At 40.5% G+C, this 17,372-nt stretch overlaps 1 protein-coding gene across 2 annotated transcripts in view; it reads right to left on the bottom strand.

Annotated features, from left to right (window-relative positions):
- The window catches only part of furinb (furin, paired basic amino acid cleaving enzyme b), a 170,802-nt gene that overhangs the window by 12,867 nt on the left and 140,563 nt on the right, over window positions 1-17,372 (bottom strand). For both annotated transcript variants that reach the window (XM_021573226.3, XM_021573234.3), the window contains exons 8-10: window positions 14,354-14,526; window positions 9,698-9,910; window positions 5,080-5,180 (exon numbers count right to left, since the gene is read on the bottom strand). In XM_021573226.3, the coding sequence (XP_021428901.3) occupies window positions 5,080-5,180; window positions 9,698-9,910; window positions 14,354-14,526 (487 nt within the window). The remainder of the gene's footprint in view (window positions 1-5,079; window positions 5,181-9,697; window positions 9,911-14,353; window positions 14,527-17,372) is intronic.

Raw genomic sequence — 17,372 nt, 5'->3', positions numbered from 1 at the left:
GGAGTTTGCCAAAAGGCACCTAAAGGACTCTCAGACCATTAGAAACAAGATTTTCTGGTCTTATGAAACTATTTGGCCTGAATGCCAAGCACGTCTGGGTAGGGCTGTTGTGGTGACCATATTACCGCCACACCAGCGGTCACGAGTCATGAAGGCAGTCAAATTCCACATGACCATTTAGTCACGGTAATTAGGCTTCCAAGCTCTGATGCTGCTGGTCATTAGTAGCCTACCAAAGTTGCTAACTGCCTGGTACTCAGCACTCTATTGGCCCTCTAATCACTCTGACATCAATGCGAATGTTTTTGACAATCTAATTAAACACTTCAATGTTGCGCAACAGTGAAGAGGCGACTCCGGGATGATGGCCTTATAGGCTTTGCAAAGAAAAAGCCATATCTCAGACTGACCAAAAGAAAGAAAAGATGAAGATGGGCAAAAGAACATAGACACTGGATAAAGGAACTGCCTAGAAGGCCAGCATCCCGGAGTCGCCTCCGCACTGTTGACTTTGAGACTGGTGTTTTGTGGGTACTATTTAATGAAGCTGACAGTTGAGAACTTGTGAGGCATCTATTTCTCAAACTAGACACTCTAATTTACTTGTCCTCTTGCTCAGTTGTGCACCGGGGCCTCCCACTCCTCTTTCTATTCTGGTTAGAGACAGTTTGCGCTATTCTGTGAAGGGAGTAGTACACAGCGTTGTATGAGAGCTTCAGTTTCTTGGCAATTTCTAACATGTAATAGCCTTCATTTCTCAGAACAAGAATAGACAGACAAGTTTCAGAAGCAAGTTCTTTGTTTCTGGCCATTTTGAGCCAGAACAACATTAACAATGTATACACTGCATTTATGATCAATTTGATGTTATTTTAATGGACACTTCATTTCTAAGTGACTGCAAACTAATTTTCATCATAAAAATGCACCTTTATAATAAAAGCATTACATGCATAATTGCATTTGCGGTCACTTTTGATAATGGTGTTTTCCGCTAATGGAACATTCGCGCTTTTAGCCTACTACCATCTGTGCATTGCTGCGCTTATAATGTGGAAAAAATAGCCTAATAGTTTATCAACCTTTTAAGCAAAACGTTCTGATCTGTTGCGTTAGCTACTTTGCATAAAAAAATAATGTTTTATGCTAGTGGTTGTATTAATTTACAATCTATCGCATCCCACGACTGTCACAGACGGTTTGGAATATTTATTTATCGCACAGAATATAATAGGTTGACTTTTGTACTATGGGGATAGTAGATTGACATAGGCTAGTGCTTTTGCTATTTGTTAGGCCTACTCATCTTGTTGGCTGCCGAAAAGTACATGTGGACAGTTCATCCAATATCTTCAATATGCACCTCGGAATTGGATAAGGACGCTCGCAGTTGCGTTGCCGATGTGTCTGTCTTAACATGTATCCTGTGAGAAAGACCCGATCGTGTGATGGAGAGCCATGCGAGTGAGAGACGCTTCGGATTGCGCAGCACATTCAGGGCAAACGCAGCACTCCGGGCCGCAAAAGGCATGGATTTTTTTAGGGTGCATTATGGCCACAAAGGAGATGCTGCCATGTAATTTGAGGCATTATCAAGTGCTTGTCAAATTGTGAATGAGAGAGTATTAGAGTGTGTACAATATGCGCAAAAAAGCAGAGCTCATGCCTTTCAAGCAACTTTTTTCATATCATCATTTGAGTCTCATCTTGTAGCCTTACAATGTATTATAAATGAAAACATATAGCCCAACATTTGTAGAACAACTAGAGTTACATTAATAATTCTAAATTAAACATATAGAAGTACTTACTTCTTTGTTAACAAGAATAGCCGCATGTGCGCACTACCTCAAATCGTTTGGAGAAAATATGTATATTATATTCAGCTTTTTTCAATTGTATTCTTCATACTATAAAATAATATGAAATAATGAAACAGAATTATAAACAAATTCTGTCTGCTAAATTAACTAGTGTAGCCCACAGCCATTTGGCACCGCCACATCAGGCCCTAACATAAGGACAACAAAGAGTATGCTAATCTTTTCTTCTGAAATAGACTACATTTTCTTTATATCATGCTTCTTTAGACCTGTCTAAAATAAATAATGGATTTATTGTGAAGGTGTAGGCTATATTACATGGATTTATTATACTTTTTAAAATGTGTGGAATGTGTGGAAGCCAGGAGATGCTAAATGTGTTTATGTTAATGAATGGTCAATTACCGTGAGACCGACAGTTATTTGCTTGACAATCCCCAGCTGATTAAATTTTGTGACCACCACAGCCCTAGTCTGGAGGAAAGCTGGCACCATCCCTATGGTGATGCATGGTGGTGGCAGCATCATGCTGTGGGGATGTTTTTCAGCGGCAGGGAATGGGAGACTAGTCATGACCGAGGGAAAGAGTAACAGAACAAAGTACAGAGAGATCCTTGATCAAAACCTATTCCAGAGCGCTCAGGACCTCAGACCTCAGACCCTAAGCACACAGCAAAGACAACACAGGAGTGGCTTCGAGACAAGTCTCTAAATGTCCTTGAGTGGCCCAGCCAGTACCCGGACTTAAACTCGATCCAACATCTCTGGAGAGACCTGAAAATAGCTGTGCAGCGACGCTCCCCATACAACTTGACAAAGCTTGAGAGGATCTGTAGAGAAGAATAGGAGAAACTCCTCAAATACAGGTGTGCCAAGCTTGTAGCGTCATACCCAAGAAGACTCGAGACTATAATCTCTGCCAAAGGTGCTTCAACAAAGTACTGAGTAAAGGGTCTGAATACTTATGTAAATGTGATATTTCAGTGTTTTTTTTTAATCAATTAGCAAAAAATAAATAAAACAGTTTTTGCTTTGTCATTATGGGGAATTGTGTGTAGATTGATGAGGGAAAAAACGATTTAATCCATTTTAGAATAAGGCTGTAACGTAACAAAATGTAGAAAAAGTCAAGGGGTGTGAATCATTTCTGAACGACCTTCAATAGATACACAACCTCTGTCAGGAAAAAAACTCAGTTGGGAGTGTAAAAGTCTCCCATTCAATTGTGTTCACTTTCAAGTTGTGGGCACAAAGGCAATGAATGCCACCAGGGAAAGACAGAAAATCAAAAGCCAAAGAAAAATATGCTGCTGAAATGAACAAGAACAAGCCAGTAAGTTCAAAGACAAATCACTATAATTTATACCAAACACTTTTACAACATTCATTACATTTTAATGATGTTTAAGTGTTAAGTACTTGAAGAAGATGGGGCTTCAAACGGATGTTCCAACTCTGTGGTCACAACTCTGTGGTCACAACTCTGTGGTCACTAAAGATCCCATGGCATTGCAAGAGTATTGGTGCTTTCAAGACAACTAGAAACTTGGGGAAAAAAACTAGGTAAAATCATGACGTCAGTGATCTTCAGGTCAGAAAGTTGGAGCTCTAGAAAGATGCCAGAGCTTCCAACTTGCAATTACAAGTTGAATGACCATAAAAAAAGCATGTAAACTGTATGAATAATGTGTAACAAAATATTTGTAGAAAACAAAAATGTAAAACTGTTACTTTTGTCCTCTGTAGAGGCGAGTGGATGGGCCATGTGGCCTAATTGGGGTAAGGGTGGTTAATTTCCCCTTACATTCTAAAGAGCTTTGGGTGTCTAGAAAACTGCAAATTAATAATAATAATAATAATTATTATTATTATTCAATGTTTTGCCATCTTCCATAGCTTGAAGACCATGCCTTTGTACAGAGATGGAAACTGGCGAACTGCAAGGGTATGTTAAGTTAAATAAAGTGCTTAAGTGACAAATAAAGTAACACGTTTGAAGCTTTCATCTTAAATGATCCCAAAATCAAATGGACATTTCTGTGAAACTCTGTATGTTTAAATTGTGGATTTTGAAAAAAAAAAAAAAATTCAAGATGTGTCAATTTGTTTGTCTACAATGCCATTTTAAAAACAATGCAGCTATTGGAGTAAACCTATTTTGGGTTAAGACAAGTAACTATGAGTAGGGGCAAACATCATGATAAGCTCGCAAGCTGAGTTTGAATAAGACATCCGATTACCACTTTGCATTTAGAATGGTTAGTTTTATTATATCTAATAAATAACCAAATCATTGATGGATCACTACATAAAATAAATGCATGTCTCTCGTCTCCCCATCACACTCCCTCATCTGATTGTTCAAGTAAGTAAGTAGTACCCCTCTCATTGCAAGGTTGCCATAAAGTGTTTCTTTACATGACATTTGACTGTTGTAAAGCACTGTAATGAATATACTCAATACAAATGCTAACATCTAGTGGTGACATGACAAACTGCATGTTACTGCATTTCACAGCAACGTTTGTGAACTTGGGAACAGTGCAGTTTCAGATTTATTTGACACAAAGTTTAATTAATTCAGCCCCTTGTTTATTAGTGTGCTTGTGGTACTTCAGCACAAACACTTCTGCATTCTTATCCACAGCCATATATAGATACATCTTCACAAACCTAAGAAGGTAAACTGAACAATTGTTTTGTATTTATAGAGGATATAGTTGCTTTTTGGTGGTTATCATGTAAACTACAAATCAAATGTTGTTAAATAATGTTAATTTTAATATTTTGTTAAAAAACCTACACTTCTGCATTCTTATCCACTGCCATAGATATATTTGACTATCTACAGTATATATCAGTAATTGGTGACTTTTGCCTCCCTAAAATCGGTATCATTATCGGACTAAGAAATCCCATATTGGTTGGGCTCTAGACTCTACAATCTGCAAAGGATTCTAACTAGCACCAAAAAGGGTTCCCTAAGGAGACTAACCGAAGAATCCTATATGGTTGTACTTAGCATCTTCTGTTTTTAAGAGTTTGGTCTACAGAACTGATCACTGGCTGGCCATGCCAGACTCACCTTCCACCACACACTACTCTTTGCCAGTCGGTTGTCTTATGATATTGAGAGACTATATTCTATTGAGAGACGAATTGAATAGAGATGTTGTAGAGAGAGAGATGACGAGATGTTCTCGTGTGAGAGATGGCAGGTTAACGGAGATATTAGAGTGTAACAGAGATAACTCACTTGGCTTCCAGAGCCAGTGCGATGATCCCAGCAGCCAGGGGGGCTGAGGCTGACGTCCCCGTGTGGGAGTCTGTACACTTCTGTCTCAGGTCTGTAGTCACCTTGGAGAAGAGGAAACAACATCAGTTATATAGAGATCTCACAGAAACTATCTGATTTGCATGGAAGTTAAACAACTTGTGTAAATGCTTTATTTATCTATGCAAAAGAAGTTTGAGTATGTGGATCTCAAGTAAGGATTTTGTCATTAGGTGACTTCTGCCTAGGCAATCTGGTCTCAGAGCATTTCGTATTATTCTGTACGTAAATCTCAGACACTCAATTTTCGTATGGTTGTATTCATTTGTGGATGTCCATCACAAATTTCATATGATATATTACAAAATATGTTACGAATTTGCAAAACATATGATATGTTACGAAGTATAGCTAGGTGGCTAGCGTTAACTAGTTAGCTAGGCTAGGAGTTGGGGTTACGGTTACGGTTAAGTTAAGGAGTTAGGTCAAAGGGTAAAGTTAGGGTTAGGGTTAGCTAAAAGAGTTAAGGTTAGTGGAAGGGTTAGCTAACATGCTAAGTAGTTGAAACATCAAAGATACCAGGCCTGGTCTTCATAGCAGATTTTGAAAAGGCACTTGATAAAGTACGACTAGAATTTATATATAAATGCCTGGATTATTTGAATTTTGGTGAATCTCATATACAATCGGTTAAAGCTATGTACAGCAACCCCAGGTGTAAAATAGTAAATAATGGTTACTTCTCAACTTTTAAGAGAGTACAACAAGGTTGTCCATTGTCTCCCTATCTATTTATTATGAAAAGTGTACCATATTACGTATTGGATCGCTAAAAGACACCGTGTTTACACTACCTTGTAATTTACCAATAAATTGGGCGGATGGTGAAGTAGACATACTTGGTATTCATATCTCAATAAATGTAAATGAACTTATCACAATCCATTTCAATAGAAAGTTAGCAAAAATAAAGAAGATTCTGCAACCATGGAGAGGTAGACAGTTGTCTATTTATGGATAAATCACATTGATTAACTCTTTGGTCCTATCACAGTTTACTTACGTTGCCTACTCCAGACAACTCGTTTTTTAAATCATATGAGCCAAAATATTTAATTTAATTTGAAATGCTAAGACAGACAAAATTAAATGTGCCTATTCATATAATGAATACCAGTTTGGAGGAAAAAAATTATGAAATAAAAAAATTTAAACATCTCACTCAATAAAAGCTTCCCTCATACATACGTTATACTTAAACCCAAAATGGTTCTCCAGTGGATTATTAAGAAAGGCTCATACTTTGTTCAAAACTGGCCTTTTTGCCTTTATACAGATTACAACTTCTCATTTCTGACTGATTGAAAATGACATTTTGTTTAAAGTATCGCCCTTTCTTAAACAAGCCATACAAAGCTGGTTATAATTTCAGTTTTATCCTACAGAAAAGATAGAACAAATATTACAACAAATGTTATGGTTAAACTCAAATACAGTATAGTGATTAATAATAAAACATTCTTTATGGATTTTTGTGTGTGACAATTTTATTATATTTATTAATGATATTATGAATAGAAACGATGGCGTTATGTCACATAAGCAGCTATCGAAAATATATGCGAATGTCTGCTCAATCCAGACTTAGAACCAATTGATTGCAGCATTACCACAAAAAATGGAGGATGCAAGTTGAAGAAGGTAGGGAACTTGTTTGTCTGCCATATATTATAGATACAAATTGTATGAAAATAATTGGCATAAATATACAAATATACCAGTTTAATTTGAGGACAACATTTTTTGACAGCCATACAGGTGGCAAAATAAATGGGAAGAGATTTTTGATGTACCGATTCCATGGCACATGGTTTTATGAACTGAAACAAAAAAGCAACACTTGATTCGACACTTGAGTTTTTCAATTTAAATTATTATACAACATTCTTGCCACCAACAGGATGCTATATATATGGGGCATACAACAATCTCATCTCTGTAGATTTTGCTGCAAAGAGACAGAATCACTAGATCATTAATTCTGGTATTGCCCCTATGTAGCTTGTTTCTGGTCACAGGTTCAGGAATAGTTAACAAATCACAACATCCACTTAAAATTAACTTTACAAATAGCAGTGTTGGGTGATTTTATATAATAATACTTGTAGGAAAGGTTTTCATCTTTAGTTCACAATTTGTGGATACTATACGATTAGAAAGGTTCAAAATGTATGTAAAACATCACAGCACAATTGAAAAATATATGGCACACGAAACCAATGGAGGGTGGTCAATGGTGATAGGTGGGATGGGCTGAGTGTGGCTAAGGGGCGGGATTAAAGAGCTGAGGTCTATGGTGATAGGTGGGATGGGCTGAGGGTGGCTGAGGGGCGGGATTAAAGAGCTGAGGTCTATGGTGAGAGGTGGGATGGGCTGAGTGTGGTTGAGGGGCGGGATTAAAGAGCTGAGGTCTATGGTGATAGGTGGGATGGGCTGAGTGTGGCTGAGGGGCGGGATTAAAGAGCTGAGGTCTATGGTGATAGGTGGGATGGGCTGAGCGTGGCTGAGGGGCGGGATTAAAGAGCTGAGGTCTATGGTGATAGGTGGGATGGGCTGAGTGTGGCTGAGGGGCGGGATTAAAGAGCTGAGGTCTATGGTGATAGGTGGGATGGGCTGAGTGTGGCTGAGGGGTGGCATTAAAGAGCTGATGTTCGGTAATGTATTATTGTTATGTGATTGCTACAGTGCCTTGCGAAAGTATTCCGCCCCCTTGAACTTTGCGACCTTTTGCCACATTTCAGGCTTCAAACATAAAGATATAAAACTGTATTTTTTTGTGAAGAATCAACAACAAGTGGGACACAATCATGAAGTGGAACGACATTTATTGGATATTTCAAACTTTTTTAACAAATCAAAAACTGAAAAATTGGGCGTGCAAAATTATTCAGCCCCCTTAAGTTAATACTTTGTAGCGCCACCTTTTGCTGCGATTACAGCTGTAAGTCGCTTGGGGTATGTCTCTATCAGTTTTGCACATTGAGAGACTGAAATTTTTTCCCATTCCTCCTGGCAAAACAGCTCGAGCTCAGTGAGGTTGGATGGAGAGCATTTGTGAACAGCAGTTTTCAGTTCTTCCACAGATTCTCGATTGGATTCAGGTCTGGACTTTGACTTGGCCATTCTAACACCTGGATATGTTTATTTTTGAACCATTCCATTGTAGATTTTGCTTTATGTTTTGGATCATTGTCTTGTTGGAAGACAAACATCTCCGTCCCAGTCTCAGGTCTTTTGCAGACTCCATCAGGTTTTCTTCCAGAATGGTCCTGTATTTGGCTCCATCCATCTTCCCATCAATTTTAACCATCTTCCCTGTCCCTGCTGAAGAAAAGCAGGCCCAAACCATGATGCTGCCACCACCATGTTTGACAGTGGGGATGGTGTGTTCAGCTGTGTTGCTTTTACGCCAAACATAACGTTTTGCATTGTTGCCAAAAAGTTCAATTTTGGTTTCATCTGACCAGAGCACCTTCTTCCACATGGAGCAAGCAGAGCGAGGCGGGTGGAAAGGACGGGACAGGCAGAGCAGTGACTGTATGCTAACAGGATAGTCCATATCACCAATCATCTTTGCTGATAGTGATGTTGTGTTTCCATAAGCATTTCGCTACACCCGCAATAACATCGACTACACATGTGTATGTGACCAATAAAATTAGATTTGACAAGTGGATGAATTGGTCTAATTTAGCATGTATGCTAAAGCCTCAACCCTTAACTACCTCTTCCAATTCAAATGAGCTTGAAAGAAAGTGAATGATAACATGATTTCTTTTGTTTTGTGTGACTACAGTGGCAGAGATAAAACACAAAAATAGAGACACGCTCTAATTGAGCGAGGCATCAAAGCGGACCCGCCCTGCTTCGGTTGGGTCATTATAATTCAAAACAATGCATTCCAAAATAAATAATACACATGCTCGCCTTTGGTGAGTTCAGGCCATTAGTTTGGTATGAATCAATGTCTGTTTCACGTGGAGGTTTACTCTGCTGTAGGTATGAGTGTGTTTTTGTGCCAGTGTCAATCTGTTTCTATGAGGTTTCCTCATGTGTGTATGTGTGTATGTGTTTGTGTATCAGAGGTACATGCTAAAAGTTTCTGGTTAAGGTTGCCGTTACTGTGGGTGTGTGGGTGGATCATTATTCCAAATTATTAGGAGACTGTTTTATGTTGTGCTTTTGTGCTTTATTGTGTGTGATGAAGAGATCCTCCTGGACCTCGAGGGATTGCTAATGATGCCTCACGATCTGTTTCTCATTGGGGTTTCCGGAGCTGAAAATATGTGGCGAGTGTAGGTGTGAAGGTGGGAGTGTGTATGTATGTGTGTATCAGTGGTACTTACTATCTGTTTCTTGTTGTGGCTGCCAAAGCTGAAGAACATGGTGAGGGTGAATGTAGGTATGTGTGTGTGTGTGCTTATTGGGGTGTCTCAGGGGGAGTTTGGATATGCAAAAAACACTTTTCCAATGGACGAATATAAGCACCCACCAAATTATTATTATTATTATTTGTATTATTATTATTATTACTACTCACTATCTGTTTCTCGTTGGGGTTCCCAGAGCTGAAGGTGGTGGCGAGGGTGGAGGAGCAGGCCTCGCTGTACCAGGGTACCATGCCGTACTGGGTGGTGCTGCTGATGGATAGTGTGTAGATGCTGTTGGTGTAGCCGTCACAGTTACAGCTGTCCTTCTCACGACCACCATTCCCCGATGCCCACACAAAGATGGAGCCCAGCCTGCCTCGGCCCTGGAAATGTACACATATAGGTAAGGGTAACACACAGGCATCTAGAACACACACAAGCACAGATAACACACATACACATATTTAGACAAACATACAGTACACACAGGCATAGATAGCACACCCACACGTTCCAGTGTGTGTATGTGGAGAGATGGATAGAGAGTTTTTGTGTGTGTGTGTGCATGCGTGGATGCATTTGTGTGAGTTTCCGGTTGAGAGACTGATAGTATGAAATATTGCACCAGACAAGGATGTTTTCCCCCATTCTGTAAAAGCCTTGACATCCCTTCCTTACCTGTGATACTGTATGTTATTGTGTTTCTACTGACAAACACTGTACTGCTGCTGGCATACAGTGCATTCGGAAAGTATTAAGACCCCTTGACTTTTTCTACATTTTGTTACATTACAGCACTACTCTAAAATGTATTAAATTGCCCCCCCCCCCCATCAATCTACACACAATACTACATAACGACAAAGCAAAAACAATTTTTTTTTTTTTTTTGCAAATGTATAAAAAAATGTAAAACTGAAATATCACATTTACATAAGTATTCAGATCCTTTACTCAGTACTTTGTTGAAGTACCTTTGGCAGTGATTACAGCCTCGAGTCTTCTTGGGTATGACGCTACTTGGCACACCTGTATTTGGGGAGTTTCTCCCATTCTCCTCTGCAGATCCTCTCAAGCTCTTTCAGGTTGGATGGGGAGCTTCGCTGCACAGCTATTTTCAGGTCTCTCCAGAGATTTTGGATCTGGTTCAAGTCCTGGCTCTGGCTGCCTCAAGGATATTCAGAGACTTGTCCCGAAGCCACTCCTGCGTTGTCTTGTGTGCTTAGGGTTGATGTCCTTTTGGAAGGTGAACCTTCGCCCCCAGTCTGAGGTTCTGAGCGCTCTGGAACAGGTTTTCATCAAGAATCTCTCTGTACTTTGCTCCATTCATCTTTCCCTCGATCCTGACTAGTCTCACAGTCCCTGTCACTGAAAAATATCCCCACATCATGATGCTGCCACCACGATGCTTCACCGTAGGGATGGTGTCAGGTTTCCTTCAGACGTGACGCTTGTCATGTGCCTTTCACTGAGGAGTGGACTGATTGGTGGAGTGCTGCAGGGATGGTTGTCCTTCTGGAAGGTACTCCCATCTCCACAGAGGAACTCTGGAGCTCTGTCAGAGTGACCATGGTCACCTCCCTGACAAAGGCCCTTCTCCCGCGTTTGCTCAGTTTGGCCGGACAGCCAGTTCTAGGAAGAGTCTTAGTGGTTCCAAACTTCAAGCATGATGGAAGCCACTGTGTTTTTGGGTACCTTCAATGCTGAAGAAATGTTTTAGTACCCATCCCCAGATCTGTGTCTCGACACAATCCTGTCTCGGAGCTCTACAGACAATTCCTTCAACCACATGGCTTGGTTTTTGCGTATGAATACATATGTAAGTTGTACTTATTTTACTAGGCGAGTCAGTTAAGAACACATTCTTATTTTCAATGACAGCCTAGGAACAGTGGGTTAACTGCCTTGTTCAGGGGCAGAACGACAGATTTTTACCTTGTCAGCTCGGAGATTTGATCTTGCAACTTTTCGGTTACTAATCCAAAGCTCTACCTAAGGTAAATCTGTTTTTTATTTTGTAATAAATTTGCAAACATTTCTAAAAACCTGTTTGATTTGTCATTATGGGATATTGTGTGTAATTTAATCAATTTTAGAATAAGGCTGAAATGTAATAAAATATGGAAAAGGTCTAGGGGTTTGAATACTTTCCGAATGCACTGTAATTCATAAACAATGGCAGGCTATTTACTGTACACAGTTAGTTGACTGTGATTTGTTAGACAGATAAATTAGGGCATCATTGTACTGGGAGGAGCGGCATCATGATACAGTATAATATTATCTACTGAATACACTTATCCACCTCCTCTCCATCTTTCATCTCCATGAAGATGCCATTAGTCACAACTAAATGAAACAGATTAATTGGGCCTTTCCATCACAACAGGCGGTAAGCATATCTCAATAAAGATATACTTTGAAGCTTTTTTTCTTTTCATAACCAAATAGGAGAGGAGGTATACTGAGGAGAAGATATCATTTGGAGGGAGAGGGAGAGAGAAAGGAGCTAGGGAGAGAGAGAAAACGAGGTGGAGAAAGACAACATTCAATAATGAAAAGGATATGAGCAGAGTGGCACAGTTGGACAGATATGAAGAAATAGAGGGATTGATTGAAAATGTGAAAGAGGTTGCATAAAAGAGCAGGGGAGAGAGCGAGATGAAGGGAGGGATAGAGGGGCTAAATAGGCACACACTCTACCTCACACTGCATTGTGCCTCAACTCCAGCTGAGACTGAGATGAGAAGCAGTGGAGGGGGGCGTGGGAGTGCCAGCGACATGAACAAAACAAATCATATCTCACACAAGCACATGCACACACACACAACACTGCTTAGGGAACTTAGCCACAGTCTTTATGGATTTAAGTAGTGCTGTGAGAATGTTATTTCCTAATCCCTGTCCTCTGTGGAGGGTTTGCCCCAGCATGACTTAGTGGGACTCTCCTGCTCACCGCTGGATGGGCAGTTAAAAGGCCAACAGCCCTCACAATCCCTATTTTATTCTCACCACTGATGCATTGCTTGTTTTCTTAAGGACTAAATCAACAGGTATTTCTAATCTTTCCGGGAATTTTTTCAGTAAAACCGGTAATGTCCTGTTTTGCTGCAGGCATTTATTTTCTTTCCATTGCTCTATAATCCTGCAGGTTAGCATTTTTCATCAAATTGTACTGGAGGCAGCTCTGCAGAGTGGTCACTAGCTGGTACAACCATGAATTCAAAACCGGATTTTAAACTTAACCCTGACCTTAACCACACTGCTAACCCTAATGTCTAACCATAACTTCAAATTAGCAACAAAAGGTACACTTTTTTTTCATGAATTTTTACAATATAGCAAAGTATGGCTTTGCAGCTGGCCTATCTAAGACTCATAACAATAAGCATCAACCTGCCATTAAACTAGTGTTAGATATGAGATTTTACTATATGAATCATATTAAAACCATATTAAAAACTTCCATTAAAACTCCCTCTCCCACATTTTTACAAAGATGGCTATTCGCTATTCCAGGGTTTCTCAAACCTTTTGGGACCGGGGACCCTTTTTGTGATAGAAAATTCATCAGGGACCCCCTCATAATCAGAACACAGCTTGAGTGAGATAAAAAATAGCATACAAGGAGTTCTACTATAACTTTGGCAAGTGCATGGCCGGACGAACCAAGTCTCAGGCCCTGGAAGGAACATTTTGCTGTCTTCAAGCTAATTTCCTGCAATTCCACACATTTTGTCAAGGGGCAGAGCGATTTTTTTTTATGTTACAACTTTAAAAAATTGCCGTTTTAAAGCTTAAATTACAGTGCATTAAAAAAATGGGAAATACAAGAAGTATCGAGTTGAACTATTTGTAATTGGTAGACTACAGTGAATACCAATATGCCTGTGAGCATCTCAGACTCATGTTGCCCAGAGTTAAGAACAGAAATTGTAGAATAATAATATTACATTGTATTATTTTACAACCTCTAAACTTATTCAACAGATCCCTTGGACAAAATGTGTTTAATCTGTTAGTAATATTCATTAAAGATTTGTTATATATATTTTGATATCTGGCCACGGACCCAACTTTGAGAACCCCTGCTCTATTCCCCTCCTGTCTAAATTTGACCCTACGTCAGCAATTTCTCTCCTATTTCTTCTCTCCCATTTGTCATTCCACCATTGTATTAATGGGTTTCTGTTAATGTCCCATGCTGACACATGAGGAATGGTCTCGTTAACCTCAGATGATTTGTCCAATCCATCTGGGGCTCACTCCATCAAACCCAATGGGCCTGCTCGGACTCAGAGGGCAGGGGAAGAAACTAGGCGAGGGGATTGTATGTGGTTCTACGAGATGTGTATGATGTGTATGACATGGATATTGTATTGGGTGTTCTGGCCTGAAGTACCAGGTGTAACTATCATGTCAGGTCTACAGCGTGCTCTCTGCTAAGCCAATAACATACTCTCAGTAAACCCATCAAATAAGACAGTGGTGAATAGTTACAGTTCTGGCGTGACATGACAGTAATTCCTGCTGGTGCTCCAGGCCCGAACACGCTCTAGATCAAGTATGGCGGTTGCATCACTTGTCAGAGTTTTACTTTAGAAATCATTTATACTGGATATCATAATGGAAAACCTAATCATCTTCTAAGATAATTTGTGAGTATGTGTGTATAACGTAGAATTTGATACAGCAGTACGGTGAGTCCAAGACTAGTTTCCACTCTGGGACAATACAGTTGATCCTATCCTTTCTATGTGTGTTTCTTTGAAACAACATCTGGTAGGTATGTATCATGAACCATGTTTGCTCTAGTAATGACTGACCTCAGTGACTCCTCGGAGAAAGGCCTCCTTGGCTAGCTTGGCGGGGCCGTCTACCGTCTTCCCATCATCCTCTGGGCCCCAGCTGGCGCTGTAGATGTGGATGTGCTGTGAGTTCAGGCTGAGGGAGTGGGCCTCCACCATGTCTGTCACCTCCCCGTCCAGCATACGCACACCTGAACACACACATGCACACACACACGCACACACACACACACACACACACACACACACACACACACACACACACACACACACACACACACACACACACACACACACACACACACACACACACACACACACACACACACACACACACACACAGGAGAGATAGAAAGAGTGGGGGGTGAAGTCAGAGGGGAAATAAACTAAATAATACAGGCAGGGTGAGGCAGAAAGGGGAAAAAAGGTGAAGGTGACAGAGAGAGACAGCATGAGAGGAGAAGTAGCAGGGAACAGATCAAAATGTACAGAACGTTGGTTACCTGGAGGAAAATGTGGGAGGGTTAGGATTTTTCAATTTCAGTCAAGGAGAGAGTTTAGTATTTTTTAAATCTAGTCCAGGGCAGGGTCATGTAATGTGTAATGGATGAAATTTCAATATTTATCAGTGTTTTAGAATTAGTTGTTTATTAGGCTATATATCGATGTGTGCCTGATGCCGCCCATCATCTCTGATTCTCCGCTGGGCACGCAATATCAATTGCGCCTATAGGCTATTTAATGTGGTCTCTAAAAAATTATCCATAGCCTTTTGACTATAGCCTACGAAGTGCATGCTCAGGGAAGCACAGAGCAAAGTCATATTTCTAAAATAGCTGCTGGGATGGTGTAAATAAAACTAGGCTGCATTACACACTGCAATGGATATGCCAACCCGGAGCCCCAGCCTCCTCTGCTCTTGCTGATCAAAAATGTTTTGCTGTGCTGTGTAGGGCTACGGTGGCAGTTGAGGAGGAGAGTCAAAGGTTTTTTTCCTGAAAATTATTTTTGATTAGGCCTATTCCAAAATCTTATGCACAGACTAGCCTATAGGCTATGTTCTGTTCAGTTTGAGAATGAGAGCATTTAGATGAGAAAGAAGACAGGAGGCCAACTTTGAAACACTATATATACAAAAGTATGTGGACACCCTTCAAATTAATGGATTCAGAAATTTCAGCCACACCCATTGCTGACACATGTATAAAATCGAGCACACAGCCATGCAATCTCCATAGACAAACATTGGCAGTAGAATGGCTTTACTGAAGAGCTCAGTGACTTTCAACGTGTCACTGCCACCTTTCCAACAAGTCAGTTCGGTCAAATTTCTGCCCTGCTAGAGCTGTCAACTGTAAGTGCTGTTTGTGAAGTGGAAATGTCTACGAGCAACAATGGCTCAGCCACAAAGTGGTAGGCCACACAAGCTCACAGAACAGGACCACCGAGTGCTGAAGCACATAGCGCGTAAATATCGTCTGTCCTTGGATTCAATACTCACTACCGGGTTTCAAACTACCTCTGGAAGCAAATTAAGCACAATAACTGTTTGTCTAGAGCTTCATAAAATGGGTTTCCATGACCGAGCAGCCTCACACAAGCCTAAGATCCCCGACAATTGTCGGCTGGAGTGGTGTAAAGCTCGCTGCCATTGGACTCTGGAGCAGTGGAAACACGTTCTCTGGAATGATGAATCACGCTTCACCATCTGGCAGTCCGACGGACAAATCTGGGTTTGGCAGATAGCAGGAGAATGATACCTGCCCCAATGCATAGTGCCAACCGTAAAGTTTGGTGGTGGAGGAATGATGTTCTGGGGCTGTTTTTCATAGTTTGTGCTAGGCCCCTTAGTTCCATTGAAGGGAAATCTTAACGATTCTGTGCTTCCATCTTTTTGGCAACAGTTTGCAGAAGGCTCTTTCCTGTTTCATAATGACAATGCCCCCGTGCACAAAGTGAGGTCCCGTGCACAAAGTGATGTCCATACAGAAATGGTTTGTGGAAGAACTTGACTGGCGAGCACATATTCCTGACCTCAACCCCATCGAACACCTTTGGAATGAATTGGAACACCGACTGCGAGCCAGGCCTTATGGCCCAACATCAGTGCCCAACCTCAATAATGCTCTTGTGGCTGAATGGAAACATGTCCCCGCAGCAACATCTAGTGGAAAGCCTTCCCAGAAGAGTGGAGGCTGTTATAGCAGAAAAGGGGGGACCATATCATAGATTTTTATTAAAAATAATATAATTCTTGCACATGATGCATTTATCACAGTTTTTGACCTCACAATTAGCCAGATTCGAGTAACTTACATTGTGGTGCAGAAACTTGAAGCAGCAGCCACGGCACAATCAATCGGAAATGGACAGCTTATGGTGCTGAAAGTAGGCAAATGCGAGTAAGCAAAATTCATTTAAACCGTCTTCATTTTAGTTAGACTTCTGTTGGGGAATAATCAGAATTAGTTGGTAACATAGGGAAGATGTTTTATATTCATTATATGTTTGTGAGTTACTTCTCATCAGAATGTTTATTTTTGTATAATTCTGTGGCCGGGTTGCAGTCATCTGTTCTCTGTCAGGACTAAGTTACTTGGGCCGCAGAGAGGGGAGAGGTCAAGCGTGTATCTCTTGGCTCCACAATGTCTGTGTGCCAGCCAATGTGTCTCTGTGATATTGTCAAGGATGGGTGGATTTGATATATGCCTGTTGATATGAGGATTTGTTTTATGGTTCTGAGAGCGAGAAAATAACATAGTTTAGGAGACAAAGCTGAACTATAATTTATGGCCAATGCTGTCTGGCTATGTGTGTCTTTGCTATAAAGGATCTCAGTTGCAATGTGTAAGGACTCTCAGAGAATTCATTGATAGACACTGAATGAGTCACAGGGTTGTGATGGAGCTCATATAATTAAAGATAGACTTTATGATAACTTTGACTTGTGTGTGGTTTGCTCTCATGATTTGGTAAATACAGGAAATTTCCACGACACTTCATTGAGAACAAGAGGGCTTTGTCGTGGAGACTATTT

The sequence above is a fragment of the Oncorhynchus mykiss genome, chromosome 2 (assembly GCF_057628025.1).
Source record: "Oncorhynchus mykiss isolate SJ-2025 chromosome 2, ASM5762802v1, whole genome shotgun sequence".
Lineage (NCBI taxonomy): Eukaryota > Metazoa > Chordata > Actinopteri > Salmoniformes > Salmonidae > Oncorhynchus > Oncorhynchus mykiss.
Note: the sequence above shows the minus strand (reverse complement) of the source record. Positions and strands in the feature narration are given on the sequence as shown.